General features: G+C 33.6%; 1 protein-coding gene across 4 annotated transcripts in view; it reads left to right on the top strand.

Moving 5' to 3' along the window:
- The window catches only part of LOC122137719 (TOX high mobility group box family member 2-like), a 78,112-nt gene extending 57,516 nt beyond the window's left edge, over positions 1 to 20,596 (top strand). For all 4 annotated transcript variants that reach the window (XM_042726680.1, XM_042726681.1, XM_042726682.1 and 1 more), the window contains 5 exons: positions 3,527 to 3,757; positions 11,795 to 11,875; positions 15,910 to 16,296; positions 18,267 to 18,403; positions 19,584 to 20,596. In XM_042726680.1, coding sequence (XP_042582614.1) covers positions 3,527 to 3,757; positions 11,795 to 11,875; positions 15,910 to 16,296; positions 18,267 to 18,403; positions 19,584 to 19,626 — 879 coding nt within the window. In that variant the 3' untranslated portion in view covers positions 19,627 to 20,596. The remainder of the gene's footprint in view (positions 1 to 3,526; positions 3,758 to 11,794; positions 11,876 to 15,909; positions 16,297 to 18,266; positions 18,404 to 19,583) is intronic.
- The last annotated feature ends 638 nt before the right edge of the window (positions 20,597 to 21,234 follow it).

The raw sequence follows: 21,234 nt of genomic DNA, 5'->3' as shown, positions 1-21,234 counted from the left end.
TGATGCATTAAATTGATCAAAAGTGACAGTAAACACAGTTATAATGTTCCAAAAGATTTCTTTTTCAAATAAATGCTGTTTATCTGTGAATCCTGAAAAATAAAATGCATCATGGTTTCCACAAAAATATTGGGCAGCACAACTGTTTTCAACACTGATAATAATCAGAAATGTTTATTGAGCAGCAAATCAGAATATTAGCATGATCTCAAAATAACATGATACTCAAAACACTAGAAAAAATACTCAAAAAACACAACAGCACAACACAAAAAAAAAACACATTTTTAACAGATATTCACATAGAAACAGCTATTTTATTTTATTTTTATTATTATTATTTTTTTGTGCAATTTTACTGTATTTTTAATCAAATAAATGCAGCCTCGGTGAGCAGAATAGACTTTAAGCTGTTTTGCCTCTATTTCCGTTTCTATGGCAACCAGAGCTTCCCTGATTGGTGGATTTTTCTCATCAGAGTTAAAGGCAGGATGGTTTGTCACGAGGAATTTGGCTCTTAAACACAAGCAAAGCTGAAATCACATTATCTACAGGATCATATATCATCAGTGATCTCATGGCAGATTTCTTTTGAAAGGTTTATACATTATCGTTAAAAATCTGTTCCTCTGTGGAAAGGAATAAATGTGATTTTTACTTCCGTAATCCGTCTGTTGCGCTCTATAGAGGAGCATAAACGGCAGACTTTGAGAGCTTTGAGAATAATTTCCCCTCTTTATTTAAAAGCAAACAATTTTCAGTGTGTCTCAATAGTGTTTACAAATCTCTGCATTTTAACTTCACATCTTGACGTCTTTTGTTCCCTGTGATTTGTTGGCAAAAACATTACTCTGTTTCTCTCTCTCTCGCTCTCCCTCTCTATCCCTCTTTTCATTTTCATTGTCCCAGAAAACCAATTACTCCTGCTTGTCCGTCATCCTCTCCTTTTATTGGAAGTGTCAGTTTGAATTTAATTTGAATGTTGCATGTAATGCACAAGGCAGCTCGAAATCCCTCATTATCGCGACGCTGCATGCTTAATTGGATTGGAGAACACAAAGAGCGAATTAACTTACATGATGTTTAAATTACATTGTTCTTCGGCGGACTTGTGGAAGAGTCGGGCATAATACAGCATATACATATACCTGGTCCTGGGAAAATTTAAAGAGCCAGTCAAAATAGCAAAAGAAGTGTTTCAGTCAACCTGAAATCCTGGTGGATTTTAATAACAATGCCGTCTGGACAACAGAAACAATTAGCACATTTCATTCCCATCTGTATTTCTTTTACTGGAAATGCTTGCGAGTACAGCTCTGCTCATTGACACGTACAAATGCACTCTAATGTATTTAAACTCTGTGACACTGACACAAACACATCCATCCTGCGTCTCATTTTCTTCTGGAATGTGCCGTGCGCTCATGGATGGCATATGTGTGTTTGTTTGCACTTAATTAAATTCAATGTATATAAATCTATAGCATTTAATGGCTGGATTCCAGTCAGTTTCCAGATTGCATGAGCTGCTTTTTAGCTTGTGTTTATGTCTGTGTGTGTTTGACATATGTTTTGTATATTCATGCATGTGAACATGTGCTTTTGCATGCATTAATTGGATCCTTTAGTTTGGAAATATGCAGCTGTGCACATATAAGGACGTGTGTGCACATGTGGAAAACATACATACAGTCATGCACATACTAGTGAATAAAACTCTCATCATGTTAATGCATGCAAACACAAAACAACACATGAAGAATGAACATTGCGATCTCAGGGCTGCCCCAAGTGGTGCTGTAGCAGCCTCGACAGGCAGTGCACTATACTACATACTCAACATATTCACTGTACAAAAGAGAAAAGACTGACAGCATGTCTGGACTTGATTCAAATCAGAACCTCACTCTGTATTTTGTTGCACAAATCTCATGACAGATTTGAGAGACATTTACAGTGTGCTCACATTAATATTTTTAGAATGGAATTTGATTAATTCACAGCTTCTTTTTGGACATGCAAAAGTTTATTTTCTGTGTTGATGTATTTCCATTTAAAAATTCAGTGTTTTTCTGGCGAACATTCCATTGAAATAAAATTTGGACACACCACTATAAGCATAACAATGTCTATATTGGTCCATCTTTTGAGAAGAGAAAGTCATTTTGTTCACTTTTAGTACCTTAAAGATATAAAGTAAATGCAGCAAAGGTCCAATTTTAATATGCAATCAAAAAAGCTAGTGTTATTTTAGTATCACTGAGTTATTATTTTTATTAATATTTTGAATTAGTTTTATTTTCCATTTTCATTTAAATTTTAGATAAAGATGTTGTAATTTAGTTTTTTAATTTCTTTTAGATGTTTACAAATGTTTGTTTCAGTTTTAGTTATTTTAATATATCATATTAAACTAAATTAAAATAATAATGATGTCTTGGCACATATATATATATATATATATATATATATATATATATATATATATATATGATATGTCATATCAGTTAACGTTATTTATTTATTTATTTATTTATTTTGAGTTTCAATTTTAATTAACTATAATCCTGGTCAAAGCCGCAACTTTTAAGAAAGTAAATAGTTTTTAATTTCATGTTGACTTTATGACACATTTTGACTCTGGTTAGTGACTCTAATGTTGTTTTATATGGTGATGATCATGTAAAAGTCAGATGTGTATGGAGATTATACAGCGGATGGAGCATCAGCCATCCTTTCATGCTACATTTCCTCTTTTCAAATTAGTTTTTTCCTTTCCTTTTTTTTTTTTGGCTACATTGAAAATGCTGATGAGAGAGAATGATGTTATCTAACCATCAAGTTCTGCCCTAGAAACCTCTTTCACTCCTTTGCTGTTTTCAGTCCTGTTAAAGACAAAGATGTATTGTTCCTTTGTTTCTTACCACCACTCTTTCTATCCTCATTTCCACCAGTTTAAATAATGCAATTGTATTTCTTTATTTTAAATGCACGGCGGTTTTAGATGAAGAAGCGGGTATTAGTGCGCATCAGACATGAGATGATGCAGCACTGATTCAAATGGGATATTAACAACGTCTGCTGGACTCTCTGCATTAAGAAATCAATTTCAGCCGCAATGTTTCAGAGCTCTGAAGAGAGTCTGTGAGCTGTCAGAGCAGATTACGGCGCCGTCGCTTGACTGAAAGCATTCTGGAATTCAGTACATCCCATTTTTATTTCATGATGTTTGAAGATAAAAGACAACCCACATTTGCATAGCCAAACATGCATATGACTGGAACAGCAGTGCATGCTGGGAGACGCAGGCTGTGGGTGTAGATGCACTCGAAGAACTCTTAGATATCAACAAACTACACATGCATTTAATATTTCATTTTCATACTCTGCTCATCAAAGGAACTGAACTAGAATGACTTCCAGCGCTGATTTGTAGTCACAATGTGAAACATATTTGTTGAACTGCATGTCTTGTTGAGGCAAATAAATGCATCTTCACTCATTTAATTTCTCTCTTTGTCTTCAGATCACAGGAGAGAAGCGACCCTCCTCTGACATGATGAAGTCCAAGCCCAAACCTCAGAAGAAGAAGAAGAAGAAGGACCCCAACGAGCCGCAGAAGCCCGTCTCAGCCTACGCACTCTTCTTCAGGGACACTCAAGCCGCCATCAAGGGTCAGAACCCCAACGCCACCTTCGGAGACGTCTCCAAGATCGTGGCCTCCATGTGGGACAGTCTGGGAGAGGAACAGAAACAAGTGAGTGGATTCAGAACAGCATTTTCTTGCTCAGAAGTCGCTCTTTTATTGCTCAGGAGTCTCAGTTATTCAGCATTTCACTGAAGTACCGGCTGTGTCTGAGATGTTTGTAGATTGAAACAAAATTATGGATGGATGGATGGATGTGGACAGTTGGGCAGATGGATGAATGGACAGGCAGATAAACAGATAGATAGACAGACAGACAGACAGACGGATGAACAGATGGACGGCAGATGGACAGATAGTTGGGTGGATGGATGGATGGATGGATGGATGATTGATTGATAAATAGGTAGAAAAATAGAGAGAGAGAGAATGAAAGATGGATGGATGGATGGATTGATGGATTGATGGATGGATAGAGATGGATGGACAGTTGAGCAGATGGATGGATGGCTAGAGAGAGAGAGATGGATGGACGGATGGATGGATGATAGATAGAGAGAGATTAATGTATGGATGTATAGATATGTAGATAGATAAAGAGAGAAAGAAAGAGATGGATGGATGGATGGATGGAGGGATGATAGTTTGAGAGAGATTAACATATGGATGTATAGATAAGTAGATAGATAAAGAGAGAAATAAAGAGATGGATGCATGGATGGATGGATGGATGGATGGGTGGGTGTCTGGGTGGATGGATGGATGGATGGATGGATGGATGGATGATAGATTGAGAGATGAACATGGATGTATAGATAAGTAGATAGATAAAGAGAGAAAGAAAGAGATGGATGATGGATGGATGGACAGTTGAGCGAATGGATGGATGTTAGAGAGATGAATGTATGGATGTATAGATAAGTAGATAAATAAAGAGATAGATAGATAGATAGATAGATAGATAGATAGATAGATAGATAGATAGATAGATAGATAGATAGGAAACTGTGATACATTTTATTTTTCAGGATCTTTTGATGAAAAGAAATAAGAGCATGCGTTAGAAACAGAATCTTTTGTAACAATTTAAATGTCTTTTAAAATGACTTTTGAACAATATAATGCATCCTTATTGAAAAAAAGTGCTGATTTCTTTCAAAAAGCCCAACCGTTTGAACAGTAGTGTATATGAATAAACAGTTGATTTCTATATTTGTTTTGTGATCAGTTGATTTGTGTTGAGTAATTCTTTAGTTTGATGTGCATGAGAACATGTGTGTGTTTGTGTCAGTAATGAGCTTTGTATACAGTAAGCTCGACTGAAGCATGTGTGTGTGTGTGTGTGTGTGTGTGTGTGTGTGTGTGTGTGTGAGGGCTGCTGTATTTTTAGCATATCCTCCATAACACACGGCTGCGATTGCTTGTCAAATAAGAGCACCTGCCTCACGTTCCCCCTTTCTCTCGCTCGCCTCTCTTCTTCTTCTGAGAGCTGCTGTGTCCTTTTATTTGCAGTTAATTTTTGCCTCCTTCACTCTCCCCTCTTCACCATGAATCTTCATTTTGCCGCTGACACCCTTGAATGTGAATTCCTCATTTCCCGGGCTCTTTTTATTTATATCTGTTGCCTGGTGATTCGATCATGCTGAGAATACGAGATTAGCCATCACCCGGCGCCCTTCAGTTCCCCTCAAGGACATCTGCTCTCCCAAATCTTATTGTTTGTGCATTTTAACCCTTCGGTGGCTGGAAGACTCAGCTGTAGGAAACGTCTAGGCTCTGTTTGGTTCAGTTTGTTTCCTGGCATAATAAGGCTCGTCCTTGGCGTCTGTTTGTCGTTTTATATTTATCTGGGATAACAAGGTGACTTTGGCTGGAACAATGGTTCCTCGGTGAATCTGTTGTGTATGAGGTCATGAGGATGCGTGTCCCTGAGGTGCGTTTAATTTGCTGATTAGCGCTGGTTATGTCATCTTTCGCTGAGATCATCACCTGCTTCTGACGTGTAGAAAGTTCTGCTTTCAGTGCACGCTTGGCTCTGTTTCAATCCCTAGTGAGCTGCCTACTTAGACAGCATGTGTTTGCATTAGGCGGCTCCAAAACTCTGTTTTCAGATCAGTCATGATTTCTCTACTGTTCATATAGTTGTAAATAAAGAATACTGGAGTACGTTTTACAAGAAAATTCGATTTTAGTCTACTTTGAAACATTACATTTCATTAAGTGTGTTACTTGCCATTTTGTTGTAATTATTTGTGAAATTTGCTCGCAATTTCTGAGTGAAAATGGATATTTCTTTACATTATACTCATAATCAAGGGAAGCTAGGGTCGCATTATTTTATATTATTTTTAGTATTTATCTTTTAATTTTGTGTCATTTGCTGTTTCAGTTATAAAAAATTTTTTAAACGTACTAGCAATTTTTTATTTAATATATTTTATTTTTTATTTATTTTTTATTTATGTCATTTTCTGTTTTATTGTAATCTATCAAATTTATTTTACATTTTTGAGTGAAACAATTTCAAAGTAAATTGTATGCTAAAAACGTTTTATTTAATTTTATTATTTTTATTTAATTTTTACTTTATTTTAATGTTTTATTTAATGTGTTATTTATATTATTACGTGAGTGAACATTTTTTCAAAGTAAATGATATTTACATTTTTTCAGTCTTTTTAATTTTTTTTACTCTAAGGGCGAATTTGATGATCTTTAGTGCTCATAATCTAGGAAAACAAATGCAGCATTATTTTTCCCGTCCTCAGAGCGCAGTATTATGTAAAGAGCCGCTCTGATAGGGCCATTAGTGGATGATTGATAGGCCTCTGCTCCAATAGATGACTGTCATTTCTTTAGTGATGGCCCTGATCTGTCAGTCACGTGAATGATGAATATGTTAAATGATGGACAAAACAGGTCACAAAACACCACACAATCCCACAAACGCACTCAATAAGCATCCAACTCCCTAACATTTATTTACTGGTGAGAGAAGCTCCAGAACTCTTGAGAGAAGCTCCAGAGCTGCAGGACAGGGTCTGAACTGCTAGAGAGATATACAAACAAACATGTTCTCATGTCTTGGTATAGTTTTTATTGATTTTGTTTTATTTTATTAATTATTTTAATGTTATTAAGATATTTAATTTTTTTACTTCAGTATTTTATATTATTCATTAATTTATCTTATTATTTTAATATTATTCATAATTATTTCCATGTTAAGATTGCCATATTTACAATTTTTTTTATTTAGCATTTTACTTTATTCTTATTATTTAAAATATTATAATCAACACTTATTAGTTAATATTAAATATTATAAATAATTATTTTAATTTTTACATATTTTTATTTTTTACTTTTTAAATTTAGAATTTTATTTTATAAATATTATAAATAATTATTTTAATTTTTACATATTTTTATTTTTTACTTTTTAAATTTAGAATTTTATTTTATTATTATAAATGATATTATTTTAATATAATTTATAATTTACATTTTTTTTAGATATTGTCATTTGAACTACTAATTCAGTGTTTTATTTTATTTATTATTTAAAATATTATTATATTATTTGCATATTTAAGATTCTTTCTTTTTACTTTTTTCCTGTATTTTATGTGTAAATCTCAAAAACATGTCCAGATATATTTCAGACATATTTCATACTTAATATTTCATTAAAAAGTAAGAAAATAAAAATAAATACATTTTAAAAATCATGAAAATTGAGCACATTTCTCCCTTTAATCCCTTTCTGAAAGATGTAAACTCAAAAATGTGAAAAATATAAATTATTTAAATGTTATTAAACGTATTAAAAGTAGTATTTAGATATCATCCACTGTAAAAAGGATTTTTCAAAGATGTAAACAAAAAATGTGGGATGTCATGTGACCGTGGCATGTTTTCATGAGCTTCACGCATGTTTTTGTGCTTCATATGTCTTTGTGTATAATGATCTTTGTATTTTCTTCTTTGCTTCATATGTCTTTGTTGTATAATGATTCCTATGTTCTCCCGTTCTCTGTTCTCCACTGGAGAAACGTCACACAGGTTGTTTCTCCTTCTGAACGCATCGAGCCCTTCTTCAGATTCTGAAGTGTCTGTGTCTCGTGTTGTTTCTCCTTCTGAACGCATCGAGCCCTTCTTCAGATTCACTCAGAGACACAAATGAAGCGTTGGGTCCTGATTCTCTGTGAATCCTCTCCATATCCCCTCCCCATTTATCGTCTTCCAAAACAAACCGTCCCCGTGTCAGAGGGTCTCGCCAGTTATTGTCTTCCATAATTAAGCGGTTATCAAACAAGAACATTTCATTAAGGTACAATTACAGCTAATTCTGCAGGGGGCGAGCGGCCCGGCGCTCCGTTACTCCGAATTCATAGCGACCTGCTCCCTCTCTGACGGCTTCAATTGCTAATGAATCCGCTCACTTTGGAATAATTAGAAATCCTTAGGCATGGTAATTTATTTAAGAGCTGCTGTCGTTAGGGCCACTCATTAGTGGAGGTTAAATTAATTTGAAACCAAAGCTGCTGGGAGCTCCTCGGGAGTTCATTACTACAAAAAACGACGCCACCTCGTTCAATATTTAACCATCGCCGCGCAAGGTCACAAACTCATGCTCTGTGAAGGTATTCATGGTTTGGGGATGTTATTTTTGTTGTGTTGATTAAATGTTGGTTAAAATAAACTTCTCAGTACGGTTCAAGCATACTCACGGATCAACAGTTACTGTCATAATAAAAAACCTGAACTGGCGTCTCACAAATCAACTATCAAATAATAACCTACAAGAACTAGAAGAAGCTACATTTTATTTTATTTTATTTTATTTTATTTTATTTTATTTTATTTATTTTATTTTATTTTATTTTATTTTATTTTATTTTATTTTATGTAAAAAAAAATAATTTTATTATTTAATTTAATTATTTTTATTTTTATTTAATTATTTTTTTATTTTATTTTATTTTATTTAATTTTTATTATTTTATTTTATTTAATTTACTTTATTTTATGTTATTTTATTTTATTTGAATGTAAATTATTATTATTATTTTTTTTTTTAATTTTATTATTTTTTAATTTAATTTAATTTTAATTTTAATTTTAATTTTAATTTTAATTTAATGATTATTTTATTTTATTTTATGTTTAGAAAAATGTTTTTTTTAAATAGATTAACTGTTACATTTATTTATTTATTTATTATATCCTTATATAATTAATGTATGTAAAAACAATTACATCATAAAAATGTATAATTTATTTATGTTTTGCCTTGTGATATTTTTATCATTAAAATGTGGCACATTTTCCCCCTAAATTCCCATTACTGTATTGGGAAAAAAATGGATATATTATTTAAATTATATTGAAAGTAGAAGTATCCTAAACTCTAGAGGAGACAGATGTGAGATTTCTGGCTCTTATTTCAAGGAAGCGTATGCACTCCATATAAGCTCAGTGCTGTTTATGAGACAGAACTGAGATATTCAGGAGATCTCATTTGTATTTTTTCTGCCTATGGGACCGCAGCCACATTCATATTAAGTCACACTGCTTTTTCTCTTCAGTTTCTCCGCTCGTTATATGGCGTTGTTGTCTGGATGTGTCTGGACTCAGTGTGATGTATGCTGATGTTCCCCTCATCAGCTGAAATCATTCTGATGTCCGTCCCAGTTTCACAGGGAATCGGCTGCACTTGTTGCCAAAAAGAAATGGAAACCATGATTCTGTGATGGTGAAATGATTGACAAAGAATTACATTAGCCCCCATTGCATTTCATTCACTTTGTTTGCATAGGCTGCAGTAAATTCAGTCTTCTCTTCCACAGCCCCCAGCCTTTTCTTTCCTATTCTTTTGATGCTGTTTCTTGGATGTACACTTAGAAATCTGTCTGGTTTTTCTAATGTGAACTTTCCTCAATGTGAACCCAGAAAGAATGATTTAGTTTGAAACATATAGTTAATTTACTTCCATTATGACAGCTGTATTTACAGTCACATGCAATATGCAACATGCACTGTAAAACACAATTTTCTTGGTAATTATGCTTAAATAAAATAATTAAAAACATATATCTGTGGGGTCAACTGAAATAAAATAAGCTGAAGTGTTAAAATGACTAAAACTAAAACTGAAATATAAATTAATAAAATATAAATAAAAAATAAAAACAACATTAAAAAAAAAAAAAAAAAAAAAATAAAAATGCAAAATGCATGCAATATGCAACATGCAATACATTGAAAATAAAATTATTTTTTTATTTACTATTATTTTTTTTTTTTTATTTTTTGCTCAGTATTTATGCTTAAAACAAAAAAAAATTGTATCTTTACTTAAAAAAAAACAAAAACTAAAAAATCTCTCAAGTAATTGTATCTTGATTTAAAAATGTTTAAAATTTATACCAGGTTTCATAGTTTTCTTACACTAAAACTGAAAATAAAAAAATTATATATTTCAATAAAATAAAATACAATAAAAAATCAAACAAAATAAAACAAACATAAACTTAAATAAAAAAAAAAAAATAAAAATAAATAACAATAAAATAAAAATCCAACATTGAAAGTGACGTGACATTCAGCCAAGTATGGTGACCCATACTCAGACTCCGACATTGTGCTCTTGCATTTAACCCATCCGAAGTGCACACACACAGAGCAGTGAACACACACACACCACTGTGAACACACCCCCGGAGCAAGTGGGCAGCCATATGCTGCGGCGCCCGGGGAGCAGTTGGGGGGTCAGTGCCTTGCTCAAGGGCACCTAAGTCATGGTATTGAGGGTGGAGAGAGCGCTGTACATTCACTCCCCCCACCCACAATTCCTGCCGGCCCGAGACTCGAACTCACAAACCTTCGATTGGGAGTCCGACTCTCTAACCATTAGGCCACGACTTTCCCCCTCGATATATGTTTTTAATTATTTTATTTAAGCATAATTACCAAGAAAATCATGTTTTACAGTGCATGTTGCATATTGCATGTGACTGTAAATACAGCTGTCATAATGGAAGTAAATTAACTATATGTTTCAAACTAAATCATTCTTTCTGGGTTCATATTGAGGAAGTTTCACATTAGAAAACCAGACAGTTTCTAAGTGTACATCCAAGAAACAGCACAAAAGAAGAGGAGAGAAAAGGCTGGGGGCTGTGGAAGAGAAAGACTGAATTTACTGCAGCCTATGCAAACAAAGTGAATGAAATGCAATGGGGGCTAATGTAATTCTTTGTCAATCATTTCACCATCACAGAATCATGGTTTCCATTTCTTTTTGGCAAACAAGTGCAGCCGATCCCTGTGAAACTGGGACGGACATCAGAACGATTTCAGCTGATGAGGGGAACATCAGCATACATCACACTGAGTCCAGACACATCCAGACAACAACGCCATATAACGAGCGGAGAAACCTGAAGAGAAAAAGCAGTGTGACTTTAACAAGATGAATGTGGGCTGCGGTCCCATAGGAAGAAAAAAATACAAATGAGATCTCCTGAATATCTCAGTTCTGTCTCATAAACAGCACTGAGCTTATATGGAGTGCATACGCTTCCTTGAAATAAGAGCCAGAAATCTCACATCTGTCTCCTCTAGAGTTTAGGATACTTCTACTTTCAATATAATTTAAATAATATATCCATTTTTTTCCCAATACAGTAATGGGAATTTAGAAATAAAATTCAACACAAAATAAAAAAAAAAATATCAAAAAACTATACATAAAAATACTAAAAAAAATAAAAAAACATTTCTTATTTTAATTGTTTACCTTAAAGTACTAAAATAACTAAAACCAAAACTGAAATTAATATTAATAAAAAACTATATAGATGTATATTTAAAATAATAAATAACCTAAATAATACTGAAATAAATTGAAAAATAAGACAAAAACACTGAGCATGATTTTTGTCTCTCTCTCCGCCGAGACAGTAAAGACCTGAGGACTAGATTTTAGGCTAAACTAACGTGTAAGTTTCAGATGCATGGGGTTGAAAGTTGTTGACATGGCACTGACCAGGTGCAAAGCAAAGGTTAACTGTTCATATTGCAGCATTACATGTGTGTGTCTGTGTGTGTGTTTATTCACAATTGTGTTTGGTCTCCTCGCAGGCATACAAACGGAAAACAGAAGCAGCAAAGAAGGAGTACCTGAAGGCCCTGGCAGCGTACCGAGCCAGCCTGGTTTCCAAGGTAACGACCGGGTTCACGTCTGAGATATCTGTGGGTCAGCGCTGATGTTGGGGGAACGTCAGCCTAAAGATTTCAGCTCAGTCTCACGGGAAGAGCCATCAAAGCAAGAGCACTTCTGTGTGTGTATAAATCAGACAAAACTGAAGACTCTCTCATTATTTACTCACCTTCATCTAAGAAATTTAAAACAAATAAAATATTAAATATAAAAAGCATATAAACTACTTTTATAAACCATTTTATGTTATTTTCAACAAAAAATAAATATTCAACTACAAAAAAACTATAGATACAAATTAAATTAAATATTAGGGAAAAAAATTAGTATGTCGCATCAGCAAATAACTGAAAATATTTTGAAGTATTAAAATGACTAAAACTAAAACACAGATATAAATTAAAACTATATATAAATATTAAAAGTATAAAAATAATATAAATATTAAAATGACGGAAAAACATAAAAGTTAAACAAAAATTTTATCTGAAAATATTTCTTTATTATTATTATTTTTTTTATTGTTTAAATGTGATTTAAAGTGATAGTTCAGCCAGCCAGAGAATTAAGATTCTCTTATTATTTGTTTACTAGACTACTTCCTCATAATATTAAATATTGTTAACTAAAACTTAAAAGCTAAAAATTAATAAAAAGATACATAGAATTGTTAACTAAAACTTAAAAGCTAAAAATTATTAAAAATCGGTTTTGATAGATAGATAGATAGATAGATAGATAGATAGATAGATAGGAAACTAGGCAGAAATTTTAAAAAGTAATAAAAATGACTCAACAAAATTACTAAAACTTAAACTCAAATCTGAAAATATAAAAATGTTTTTAATGTTTTAAAGTAATAGTTCAGGCAAAATATTAAGATTTTGTCATTATTTACTCACCTTCATGTCAGTCCATCATATGACAACTATAGAGATTTTTATTTTCATGATGATAATATTACGGTGTTTATTTATTTATTTATTTATTTATTTATTTATTTATTTATTTTTGGGACCAGTGTTGTTGTTTTAAAAATTTTAAATAATTAAAACTTTAAAACCTTTTTCCATTCAATTAAAATAAATCAAAATAAGATAAAAAAAACAGTTCAAATTAAAAGCTGAAACAGATATATTAAAACTAAACAGAAATAAAAAAAAGTCATAAAAATGACAATAGCACATAATAAAATGAAAAAATAAATAATCAAATTTAATCTGAAAATATAGAAATAAAAATTATTTAAATTCAAATACTATAACAGCATATACACAATCCAAAAATAACACAGTGACAGATATGATCATTATGCACTGATTTTGCATAGAAAAGAACCTTGTAAAGATTCTTCCAAGATTCTCCTCAGTTAAACAGGTTTGGAGTGACATGAGAGTGAATAAATGATGACAGATTCTTCATTTCTGTGTGAGCTGATCCTTCATTCTTCATTCTGTTGGCACGCCCGTGTATACAATCCCAAAAATAGCATCATTAGCTCCAACCTTATACATAATTGTGTCAGTGATATTCATCTCTGTCATGTTTCTGCGGTCACTAACTGTCGTTGTAATCTATTAGATAGCACTGCACATCGCGCAGATCCATAAATCGATAGCAAATTCACGAAAGCCGATTCAGATGAGCAGAAATCAGCACGATCTGTCGTTTCATACATACGTTCATCTGCATGATAAAACACAGCGATTTCAAACCACTAATTTAACATTCATTGTTTCTCTTTTGAAAAACGCAAATTGCATTTTCATGCTAAACACTCTCTCTCCTTTTCCATACCTCGCTCTCGGAGCTCCTTGGCCTGAAACAAGAGCGCTGATTAAGCCGTGAATACAGTATTCATCAACCTCGGAGGCTTTTATTAAACGCCTTTCTCGTCCTTCATTGCGTATAATTAAATATTTCGTCAAAATCTGTTTTTGCCAGATGCTTTGATTGATGTGTTCGTATACTCTCATGCATTGAAAAGTAGGAAAATATGATCGTTTTCACAGCTCAAAACTTGAAACATACACTCATGAAAAGAGGGTGACTCTTTTTAGTTATAAATGAGGTTTTAGTGCACTTTTTTGTTGGGATGAAGTGCATATTTGAGACTAAAGCATGAGAAGAATGGGCGGGAAATGTGAAGTTTGAGAGTTTTTAAACTCATGCACCTGCTGCTATTTTATAATGTGATGCATTACTGTCTAGTAAATTATAGATCAAAAACAAAAAATTCTATCTTAAAACACTACATTTACTAACACTCAACATATAATAAGAGTCTTAAAAGGATAGTTCACATACAAAAAAGTCTATCTTCTGTCATTATATTTACTAATCCTCAACTTGTTTGAAACCTGCATGAGTTTCTGTCTCATCTGCAACTCAAAAGAAGATATTTTGAAGAATGTGTAACCAAATATTTTCTGGTACCCATAGACTTCCATAGTATTTTTTTTTTCTCCGTACTATGGAAGTCAATGGGTGCCAGCAACTGTTTGGTTACTAACATTCTTCAAAATAGCTTTTTTGTGTGTGTTCAACAGAAAAAAGAAACACATACAGGTTTAAAGTTAGATTTTTTAGGTGAAAATAAAAGTAAACCCGTCGTTTGTGCTGTTTAGAGTTTGTGTGAAATATGAGGCGGTTAATGGCCCCATCAATAACAGTCTCTTTTGAAACTGATCTTATGGTGCGTGATGATGTATGTTCAGGACCTGGACAATCTCCACTTGTTTAAATTAAAGAGAGATGTTTGAAAACGTCCAAAGCAGATGTGCTCGCTCAAACAGCGCTTGCTGTCCCATTTGGTTTCGCTCGTTTTCTTTGCGAATGTGGATTCGTCCCTGGATCTTTTCATGTTGATCAGTTTATATACTATGCTTTATAAATACGACACCTTATGAACACTAACAACTTATCAACACGAGAGAACTGATGACCATCAAATAAATAACATCATAAACAAATAATGCCACCTTCTATAAAAGTAATCAAGCAAATGCTCTAAGTGCACGCTCTCAGCTTGACGAATCTAAATACTCACGCTTCTGCACGTGTTTCATGAGTTTGTTGCACTACCTCCTCAAGGTTAATGCTTATTTATGCTTCATTTAATGAAATGATTCTCCTAAAATTCATCAGGAGAAATAAAAATAGATGGATTGAGATCTCTGGCTTCTGAGTGCAGACTTTGGATCTTGGCAAATCTGAGCACAGCTTGAGATGCCTTTCTTAAATACCATCCTTCATTGCATATACAGTAATCAAATATTTCATCGAAATCTGTTTTTGGCATATGCTTTTACTGATGTGTTCTTATACTCTACTGCATTGAAAATATAATCTAACTATCAAATCCACATAACATTTTCACAACGTTTTCTCCTAAATGTCCTCAGAAGAAACAAAAATAGATGCAGTTGAGTCATTTGATCAGAAATGTTTGAGTTGAACACACACTTTTTCTCAGGAGAAACATCTGAGAAGTATAGTAGGAGACTTTATTTTACAAAAGAGATTAAGGAGTTTTTCTCAAATCATGCACGAAAACATGATTATTAAGTTTTGGAGTCTTTGCCAATTTTATACAGAAAATGTAAAAAAAAAAAAAAAAAAAATTGGGAATTGCTAGTAAATTTCACAATTAATTCACAATTTAAAAAATGAGTTTTTCATGCACTTTTTTGTTTGGAGGATGAAGAGCGTATTTGAGACTAAAGCAGAAGAAGAATCAGTGGGAAATGTGTTTAAAGTCATGTAACGGCTGCTATTATAAACTAGTATTTATATAAACATGCATAAATTAATGCTGGGCAATGATTAATCACAATTAATTTCATCCAAAATAAACGTTTTTGTGTACATAATATATGTGTGTGTACTGTGTATATTTATTATGTATATATAAATACACAAACATGCATGAATATATTTAAGAAAAATATCTTATGTTTATATACAGTATGAAGTGTATATATATAGTATATAACATAAATATGATGTGCATGTTCTCTGGCTTCCTCTCTGTCAGACCTACAGTGACCCGGTGGAGAACAAAAGCGTCCAGTCTAGTCAGCCGTCGTCACACATGATGGGCCCCAACGCCCCGCTGTACAGCGTCCCGCCCCAGCCCTCCTCCCCGTACCTGGGCCCCAGCCCCTTCCCTCTCTCGGACCTCCAGAGCTATGCCGCGGGGGCTCCCAGACACGGCCTGCCCCGTTCGGCCATGCTGCCCTCGCTCAGTGCCTCCCCCCCAGCGTCCTTCCAGATCAGCCCTCCCCTCCACCAGCAGCTCTCTCTGCACCAGGGCTCCCTCCTCAACCAGCCAATCCGCATGCAGCAGGTACAGTCGCAGCCAATCATCTCTCACCAGATGGGCCTCCAGGCTCCGCTGCACTCCCCACCCCCAGGACAGCAGGTTAGTGTGCATGCTGCGACACACCACACGTGCTTGTGTTTATGGGGTGCGACTGGAACGACACACTGCCATTGAATACTGTGCATAGAAATTCACTAAAATGTGACCCTGGACCACAAAATCAGCCATAAGGGTCAATTTTCTGAAACTGAGATTTGTGCATGAAAAAGCTGAAAGCTTTCCATTGATGTATGGTTTGTTAGGAGGACAATATTTGACTGAGATACAACATTTTGAAAATCTGGAATCTGAGGGTGCAAAAAAATCTAAATATTGAGAAAATCACCTTTAAAGTTGTCCAGATGAACTCCTTAGCAATGCATATTACTATTTACGGTAGGAAATTTACCGAATATCTTCATGCAACTTTACTTAATATCCTAATGATTTTTAGCATAAAAGAAAAATGGATAATTTTGACCCATACAATGTATTGTTGGCTACTACTACAAATATACCTGTGCTACTTACGACTGCTTTTGTGCTCCAGGGTCACAAATGTACAACTGTATCCTATAATGTTATGCGCTCAACTTGACCTTCCATTTCCAGCGTACATTTGATTTTCTAATTGCAAATGACATTTTTTTTCCCAGAAATGATAACTGGACGTGATTTCCTCATTTAAACATAAGGTTGCATATACTGTTACTGTCTCAAATTTTACCACATAAAATTTATTAACATATACTTATTATTTTTTTTAAATAATGAGGAGTATACAATGCAAACTTCTAAGTATGCATAAACAGTACAACAGTTTTTATTTGTAAACAGCCCTAGAAAAGTTTATTGTTGCCTAGTGCAAAAAAAGATACATATTATGTAATGCACAGTATGCAGTGAATATAATTCTAGAAATGTTTATCATTGCATACTGCCCTTAATAGTATTTTTTATTTTTTTTCATACATAACATAAATTCCATTCCATTTCAAACATAACCATATTAGCATTTATAAATGCTACAGTTGACTATTTTTTTTGGGGGGGGAAGATTGAAAAAAATATCATAGAATGAAAAACACAGTATGCAGTGAATATAACTTTAGAAATGTTTAGGTATATTGTTGCATAGATTGAAAAAAAGATTGTAGTATGTAATGCACAGTATGCAGTGAATATAACTTTAGAAATGTTTATTATTGCATACCGCTCTTAATATGTATTATTTTTTTTTTATTATACAATATATATCATATATTCCAAACATGGCCATGGTAACATTTATCGATGCTATACTTGAAATTACTATTACTAAAATACTAAAAAATTACTAAAAATATAGCATGCAGTGTATATCTGCAGTGTGCAGTAAACAGTATGGTAGTATTCCATTCCAAACTTGCCATGATCTAAAGTATCATTTTTGTCAATTGAAAACTTTTTTTTATGTGGAAAACCAATGAAACACACAGTGTTTATCCCCTGTTTTTTTGTTTAAGACTGTAACAGTGGTGATCAGAGTTTTAGCATGAACTAATCTTGTTGGGAAAGTGTTATGAAATTAAGCTGGAAAAGGACAGGTCATCTTAAGCGTGCGGCTAGCGGTTGCAGTGTGAAGTGAAATGAGATGAAGTGAGAACTGGGGTGGAGGATGTGTTGTTTTGAAGGCGTTGTCTTTGTCAAAAGACGCCGTGTGAAGGGAAAAGGTCTGATTTTTCAAACCACCATCAGTGTTTAGCACCTCCCTGCAGTGAAGCAATAAAAGAGAACATTTTATCAGCTGTGAGAAAATGAGAAGTGAGAAATAAATTATAGGTTTAATTCTTAGAATGCATTTTACATTTTTAAATACCATGCTTTACATTTTCAGAATTTAATTAAAATTACAGTTTTGTATGTTAAGTGTTTAAATTAGGACCTCACACTTGCCTTGCATTAGCCAAGCATTCATGTTTGCATACTTGCATATGTTTCTGGCCTAAAAATGCTAATAATATACTGTATGTGTTTTCTCTCTCCCCCAGGGATTCTCTCACTTACAGTCCGAGTATCAGAAGAGCGTGGGGGGGTCTCAGTCTCCAGGGGCTCCGAACCCAGCGGGCCAGAACCCCGACTGGGACAGCGAGTACTGCAACCGGGAATGCGGCGGAAACCACTGCAGGTAAACAGTGTGCTTGTTACGACGTTAACTGCGCTTGTCCCACGAGACGTGTGTGTCACAGTATCAGGGGACTCGGTGAGCGTGTGCAGGCAGCATGTGTGGTTTCAGAGCAGTGTGGCATGAATTATTTATTGTGTAATATAACAATGCAATGCAAAAACCACATACAATAACAAAGTTAAGAGACTAGTACACCGAAAAATGAAAAATCTGTCATTATTTATTCACCTCATGTCATTCCAAACCTGTATGACTTTCTTTCTTATGTGGAACACAAAAGTAGATGTTTAGCCGAATGTTCACACTGCTCTAAAGTATTGACAAAAAAAAAAAAAAAACATCTTAATTTTCATTACTGCAGTCTATATGAACCATGGTTTGTTTTTAGTGTTCTGAAGTTATATGATAGATCTGAAGAAAACTTTGAGTGAATACAGTGCACAAGTGTTATGGATTACTGTAATCCTTTTTTTCTCAAATTCCATTTTATTTCCATTTTCTATCCATTTTAATTTTTCTGGATTAATATTTTTATTTTTTTCTGGACTCTGTTTAAAGGTTAAATCAATACAATTTAATACAATTAATAATATTTTGTATTTTTCTCTCAAATTCCGTAGTTTTCTGTTTATTTTTTTTTTCTGGATTCCATTTTAATGTAAATTAATAATCCTGAATTCTATTTAATGGTTAATTAATAATCAAAAAGCATTTCTAATTAATAAAAATAACATAATTTTTTTTACAAAAAAAAAAAAAAAAAAAAAAACAACAATAAAAATAGAATATATATTGTTATAAATTTATATCTTCATCAAAACCCTAGGATCAAAATTACAAAAATTTCCATAACATTCCGTGTTGTACAGTAAATTCCATTTTTATGACTGAATTCTGCAATTCCGTATGTGTTTTCTTCATCACAGCCCTAGAATTAATGTTACGATGTTGAGGCTTTTTTTTTGGTTGCCCAGACATTTTGCTCAATATCTTTATATTTGTTCAATAGATTGGTTTGAATTTTGGTGTGGAGTGACTTGAGGGTGAGTCAATAATGACACAATTGTCATTTTTGGCTGAAAAATTTCTCAAGAGAACTTTTGGAGTTTTTTTTTTTCTTTTTTTTAAAGCAAGACATTAACGGTTTCCTGAAGCTCATTTGTTTCTCGTTGTTTCGCAGTGGCAGTATGATAGGCAGGGATAAGCCACTCTACCTCACTTGAAGCAAAACAAGGAGAACGGAAAGAGAAAAGATGAAACAACACCAGGGAGTCCCCGGCACCCTCTCCACCCTTCCCAGACATCATCAGTTTTCCTCAGTGTCATTTTTCATTCGTTTTTAGAAGGATGTGTGTGTGTACGCGTTCTGAAGACTACTAGTGATCCTTTCATTTTTGCCAAGCACTTAAAAATGTACAGGCCTCTCCGTCAGAGACCTCAGAGAGCACTCATCCCGTCTCTGAATAAACTTAAAAGAAAACGACAAAAAAAGATGTATATAACAAAAACGAAAAGGAAAAAAAAATAAATAAATAAAGCAAACTACCATTAAACAGGCCCTCAGGGCAAATGAGCTTTAACTAAAACAGAGGAAACTCTCCTCGTAGTTTCTCAGTTACTTTCCCTCTGGTCTCATTTTTATTTTATTTTAATTTTTTTATTTTTTTTGGTTTTGCTGTTGTACTTACTGTTGTATTTATTTCCTGCTTGCAACTTAGCGCTTCTTTTGGCCGATAACAGGTCCTTTACTTTAGAGAAAATACTCTTCTGAGGGCGATACGTTGCTGTTCAACTAATTCTCTGTGAATTTTAGGCAAAAAAAAAAAAAATAAATAGACAAGAAAAAATAATACGCAAGTGGAAAAAAATTGATAAATACAACTTCTTTTTGTAATTTTAAAGACCCGTGTAGGTCTTTGTTGATCTGTCACAGTGTGATTGTAAATATCACTTTTTTTGGGGGTCAGATTGGGAAGATGAAGTCCAGATATTTTTTCTTCTTTAATATGACTTATAATTCATTGATTTGTATTTTAAATGGTATTTTGTGAATGCGTGCTGGTATGAATGAGCGTGTGTGAGTGTATTTGTGCGTTGTGTAACTGAACAGCCTGTGCAGATGATATCAGAAGAGTGTTTCCACACGTACACAATCTTGCATTAAAATCTGTGCTCACTGGTGTGATTTCCCAACAGAAGATCTATGGCAAAAACCATGACAGACTGCATGACCTGGCTCTCCATTTAGGCTCCCCGATTCATCAGAGCCTCATTTTTGATTTTGAAGCACGACTCTTGCAGGACTGTATCGAAGTCTGTTTCCACCACTGAATACAATGTAAAAAAAAAAAAAAAAAAAAAAGGTAATTGTGTCTTTTTATTTCACAATTCTTTTTTTTCTTGCATTTCGCAATTCAGACTTTTTTCAGAATTGCGCGATAAAATTCTGAGACAAAGTCACAACTGCAAGAAAAAAGTCAAAACTGCAAGAAAAAAGTCAGAATTGCAAGAAATAAAAAGTCAGAATTGTGCAATATTAACTCACAACTGCAAGGAAAAAAGTTTTGCAAGAATTGCATGATATAAACTTGCGAGTTTGTATCACACAACTCTAAGGAAAAAGTCAGAATTGTGAGATAAAAAGTCGAAATTACCTTTTTTTTTTTATTCAGTGGCAGAAATAGACTTCCATAACTCTGAGATCGCAAATGTACGGTTTTCCGAAGAGCGTTCACAGCCAAACTCGAGAGGTGATTTGATCAGCTTTGTCGATTTACTCTCAGGTTCTACATGCGACGTATAGAAGCGTAAATGTTCCAGATTCAGGTCAA

Source organism: Cyprinus carpio, chromosome B6 (genome assembly GCF_018340385.1).
Source record: "Cyprinus carpio isolate SPL01 chromosome B6, ASM1834038v1, whole genome shotgun sequence".
In the NCBI taxonomy this organism is placed as follows: domain Eukaryota; kingdom Metazoa; phylum Chordata; class Actinopteri; order Cypriniformes; family Cyprinidae; genus Cyprinus; species Cyprinus carpio.
Note: the sequence above shows the minus strand (reverse complement) of the source record. Positions and strands in the feature narration are given on the sequence as shown.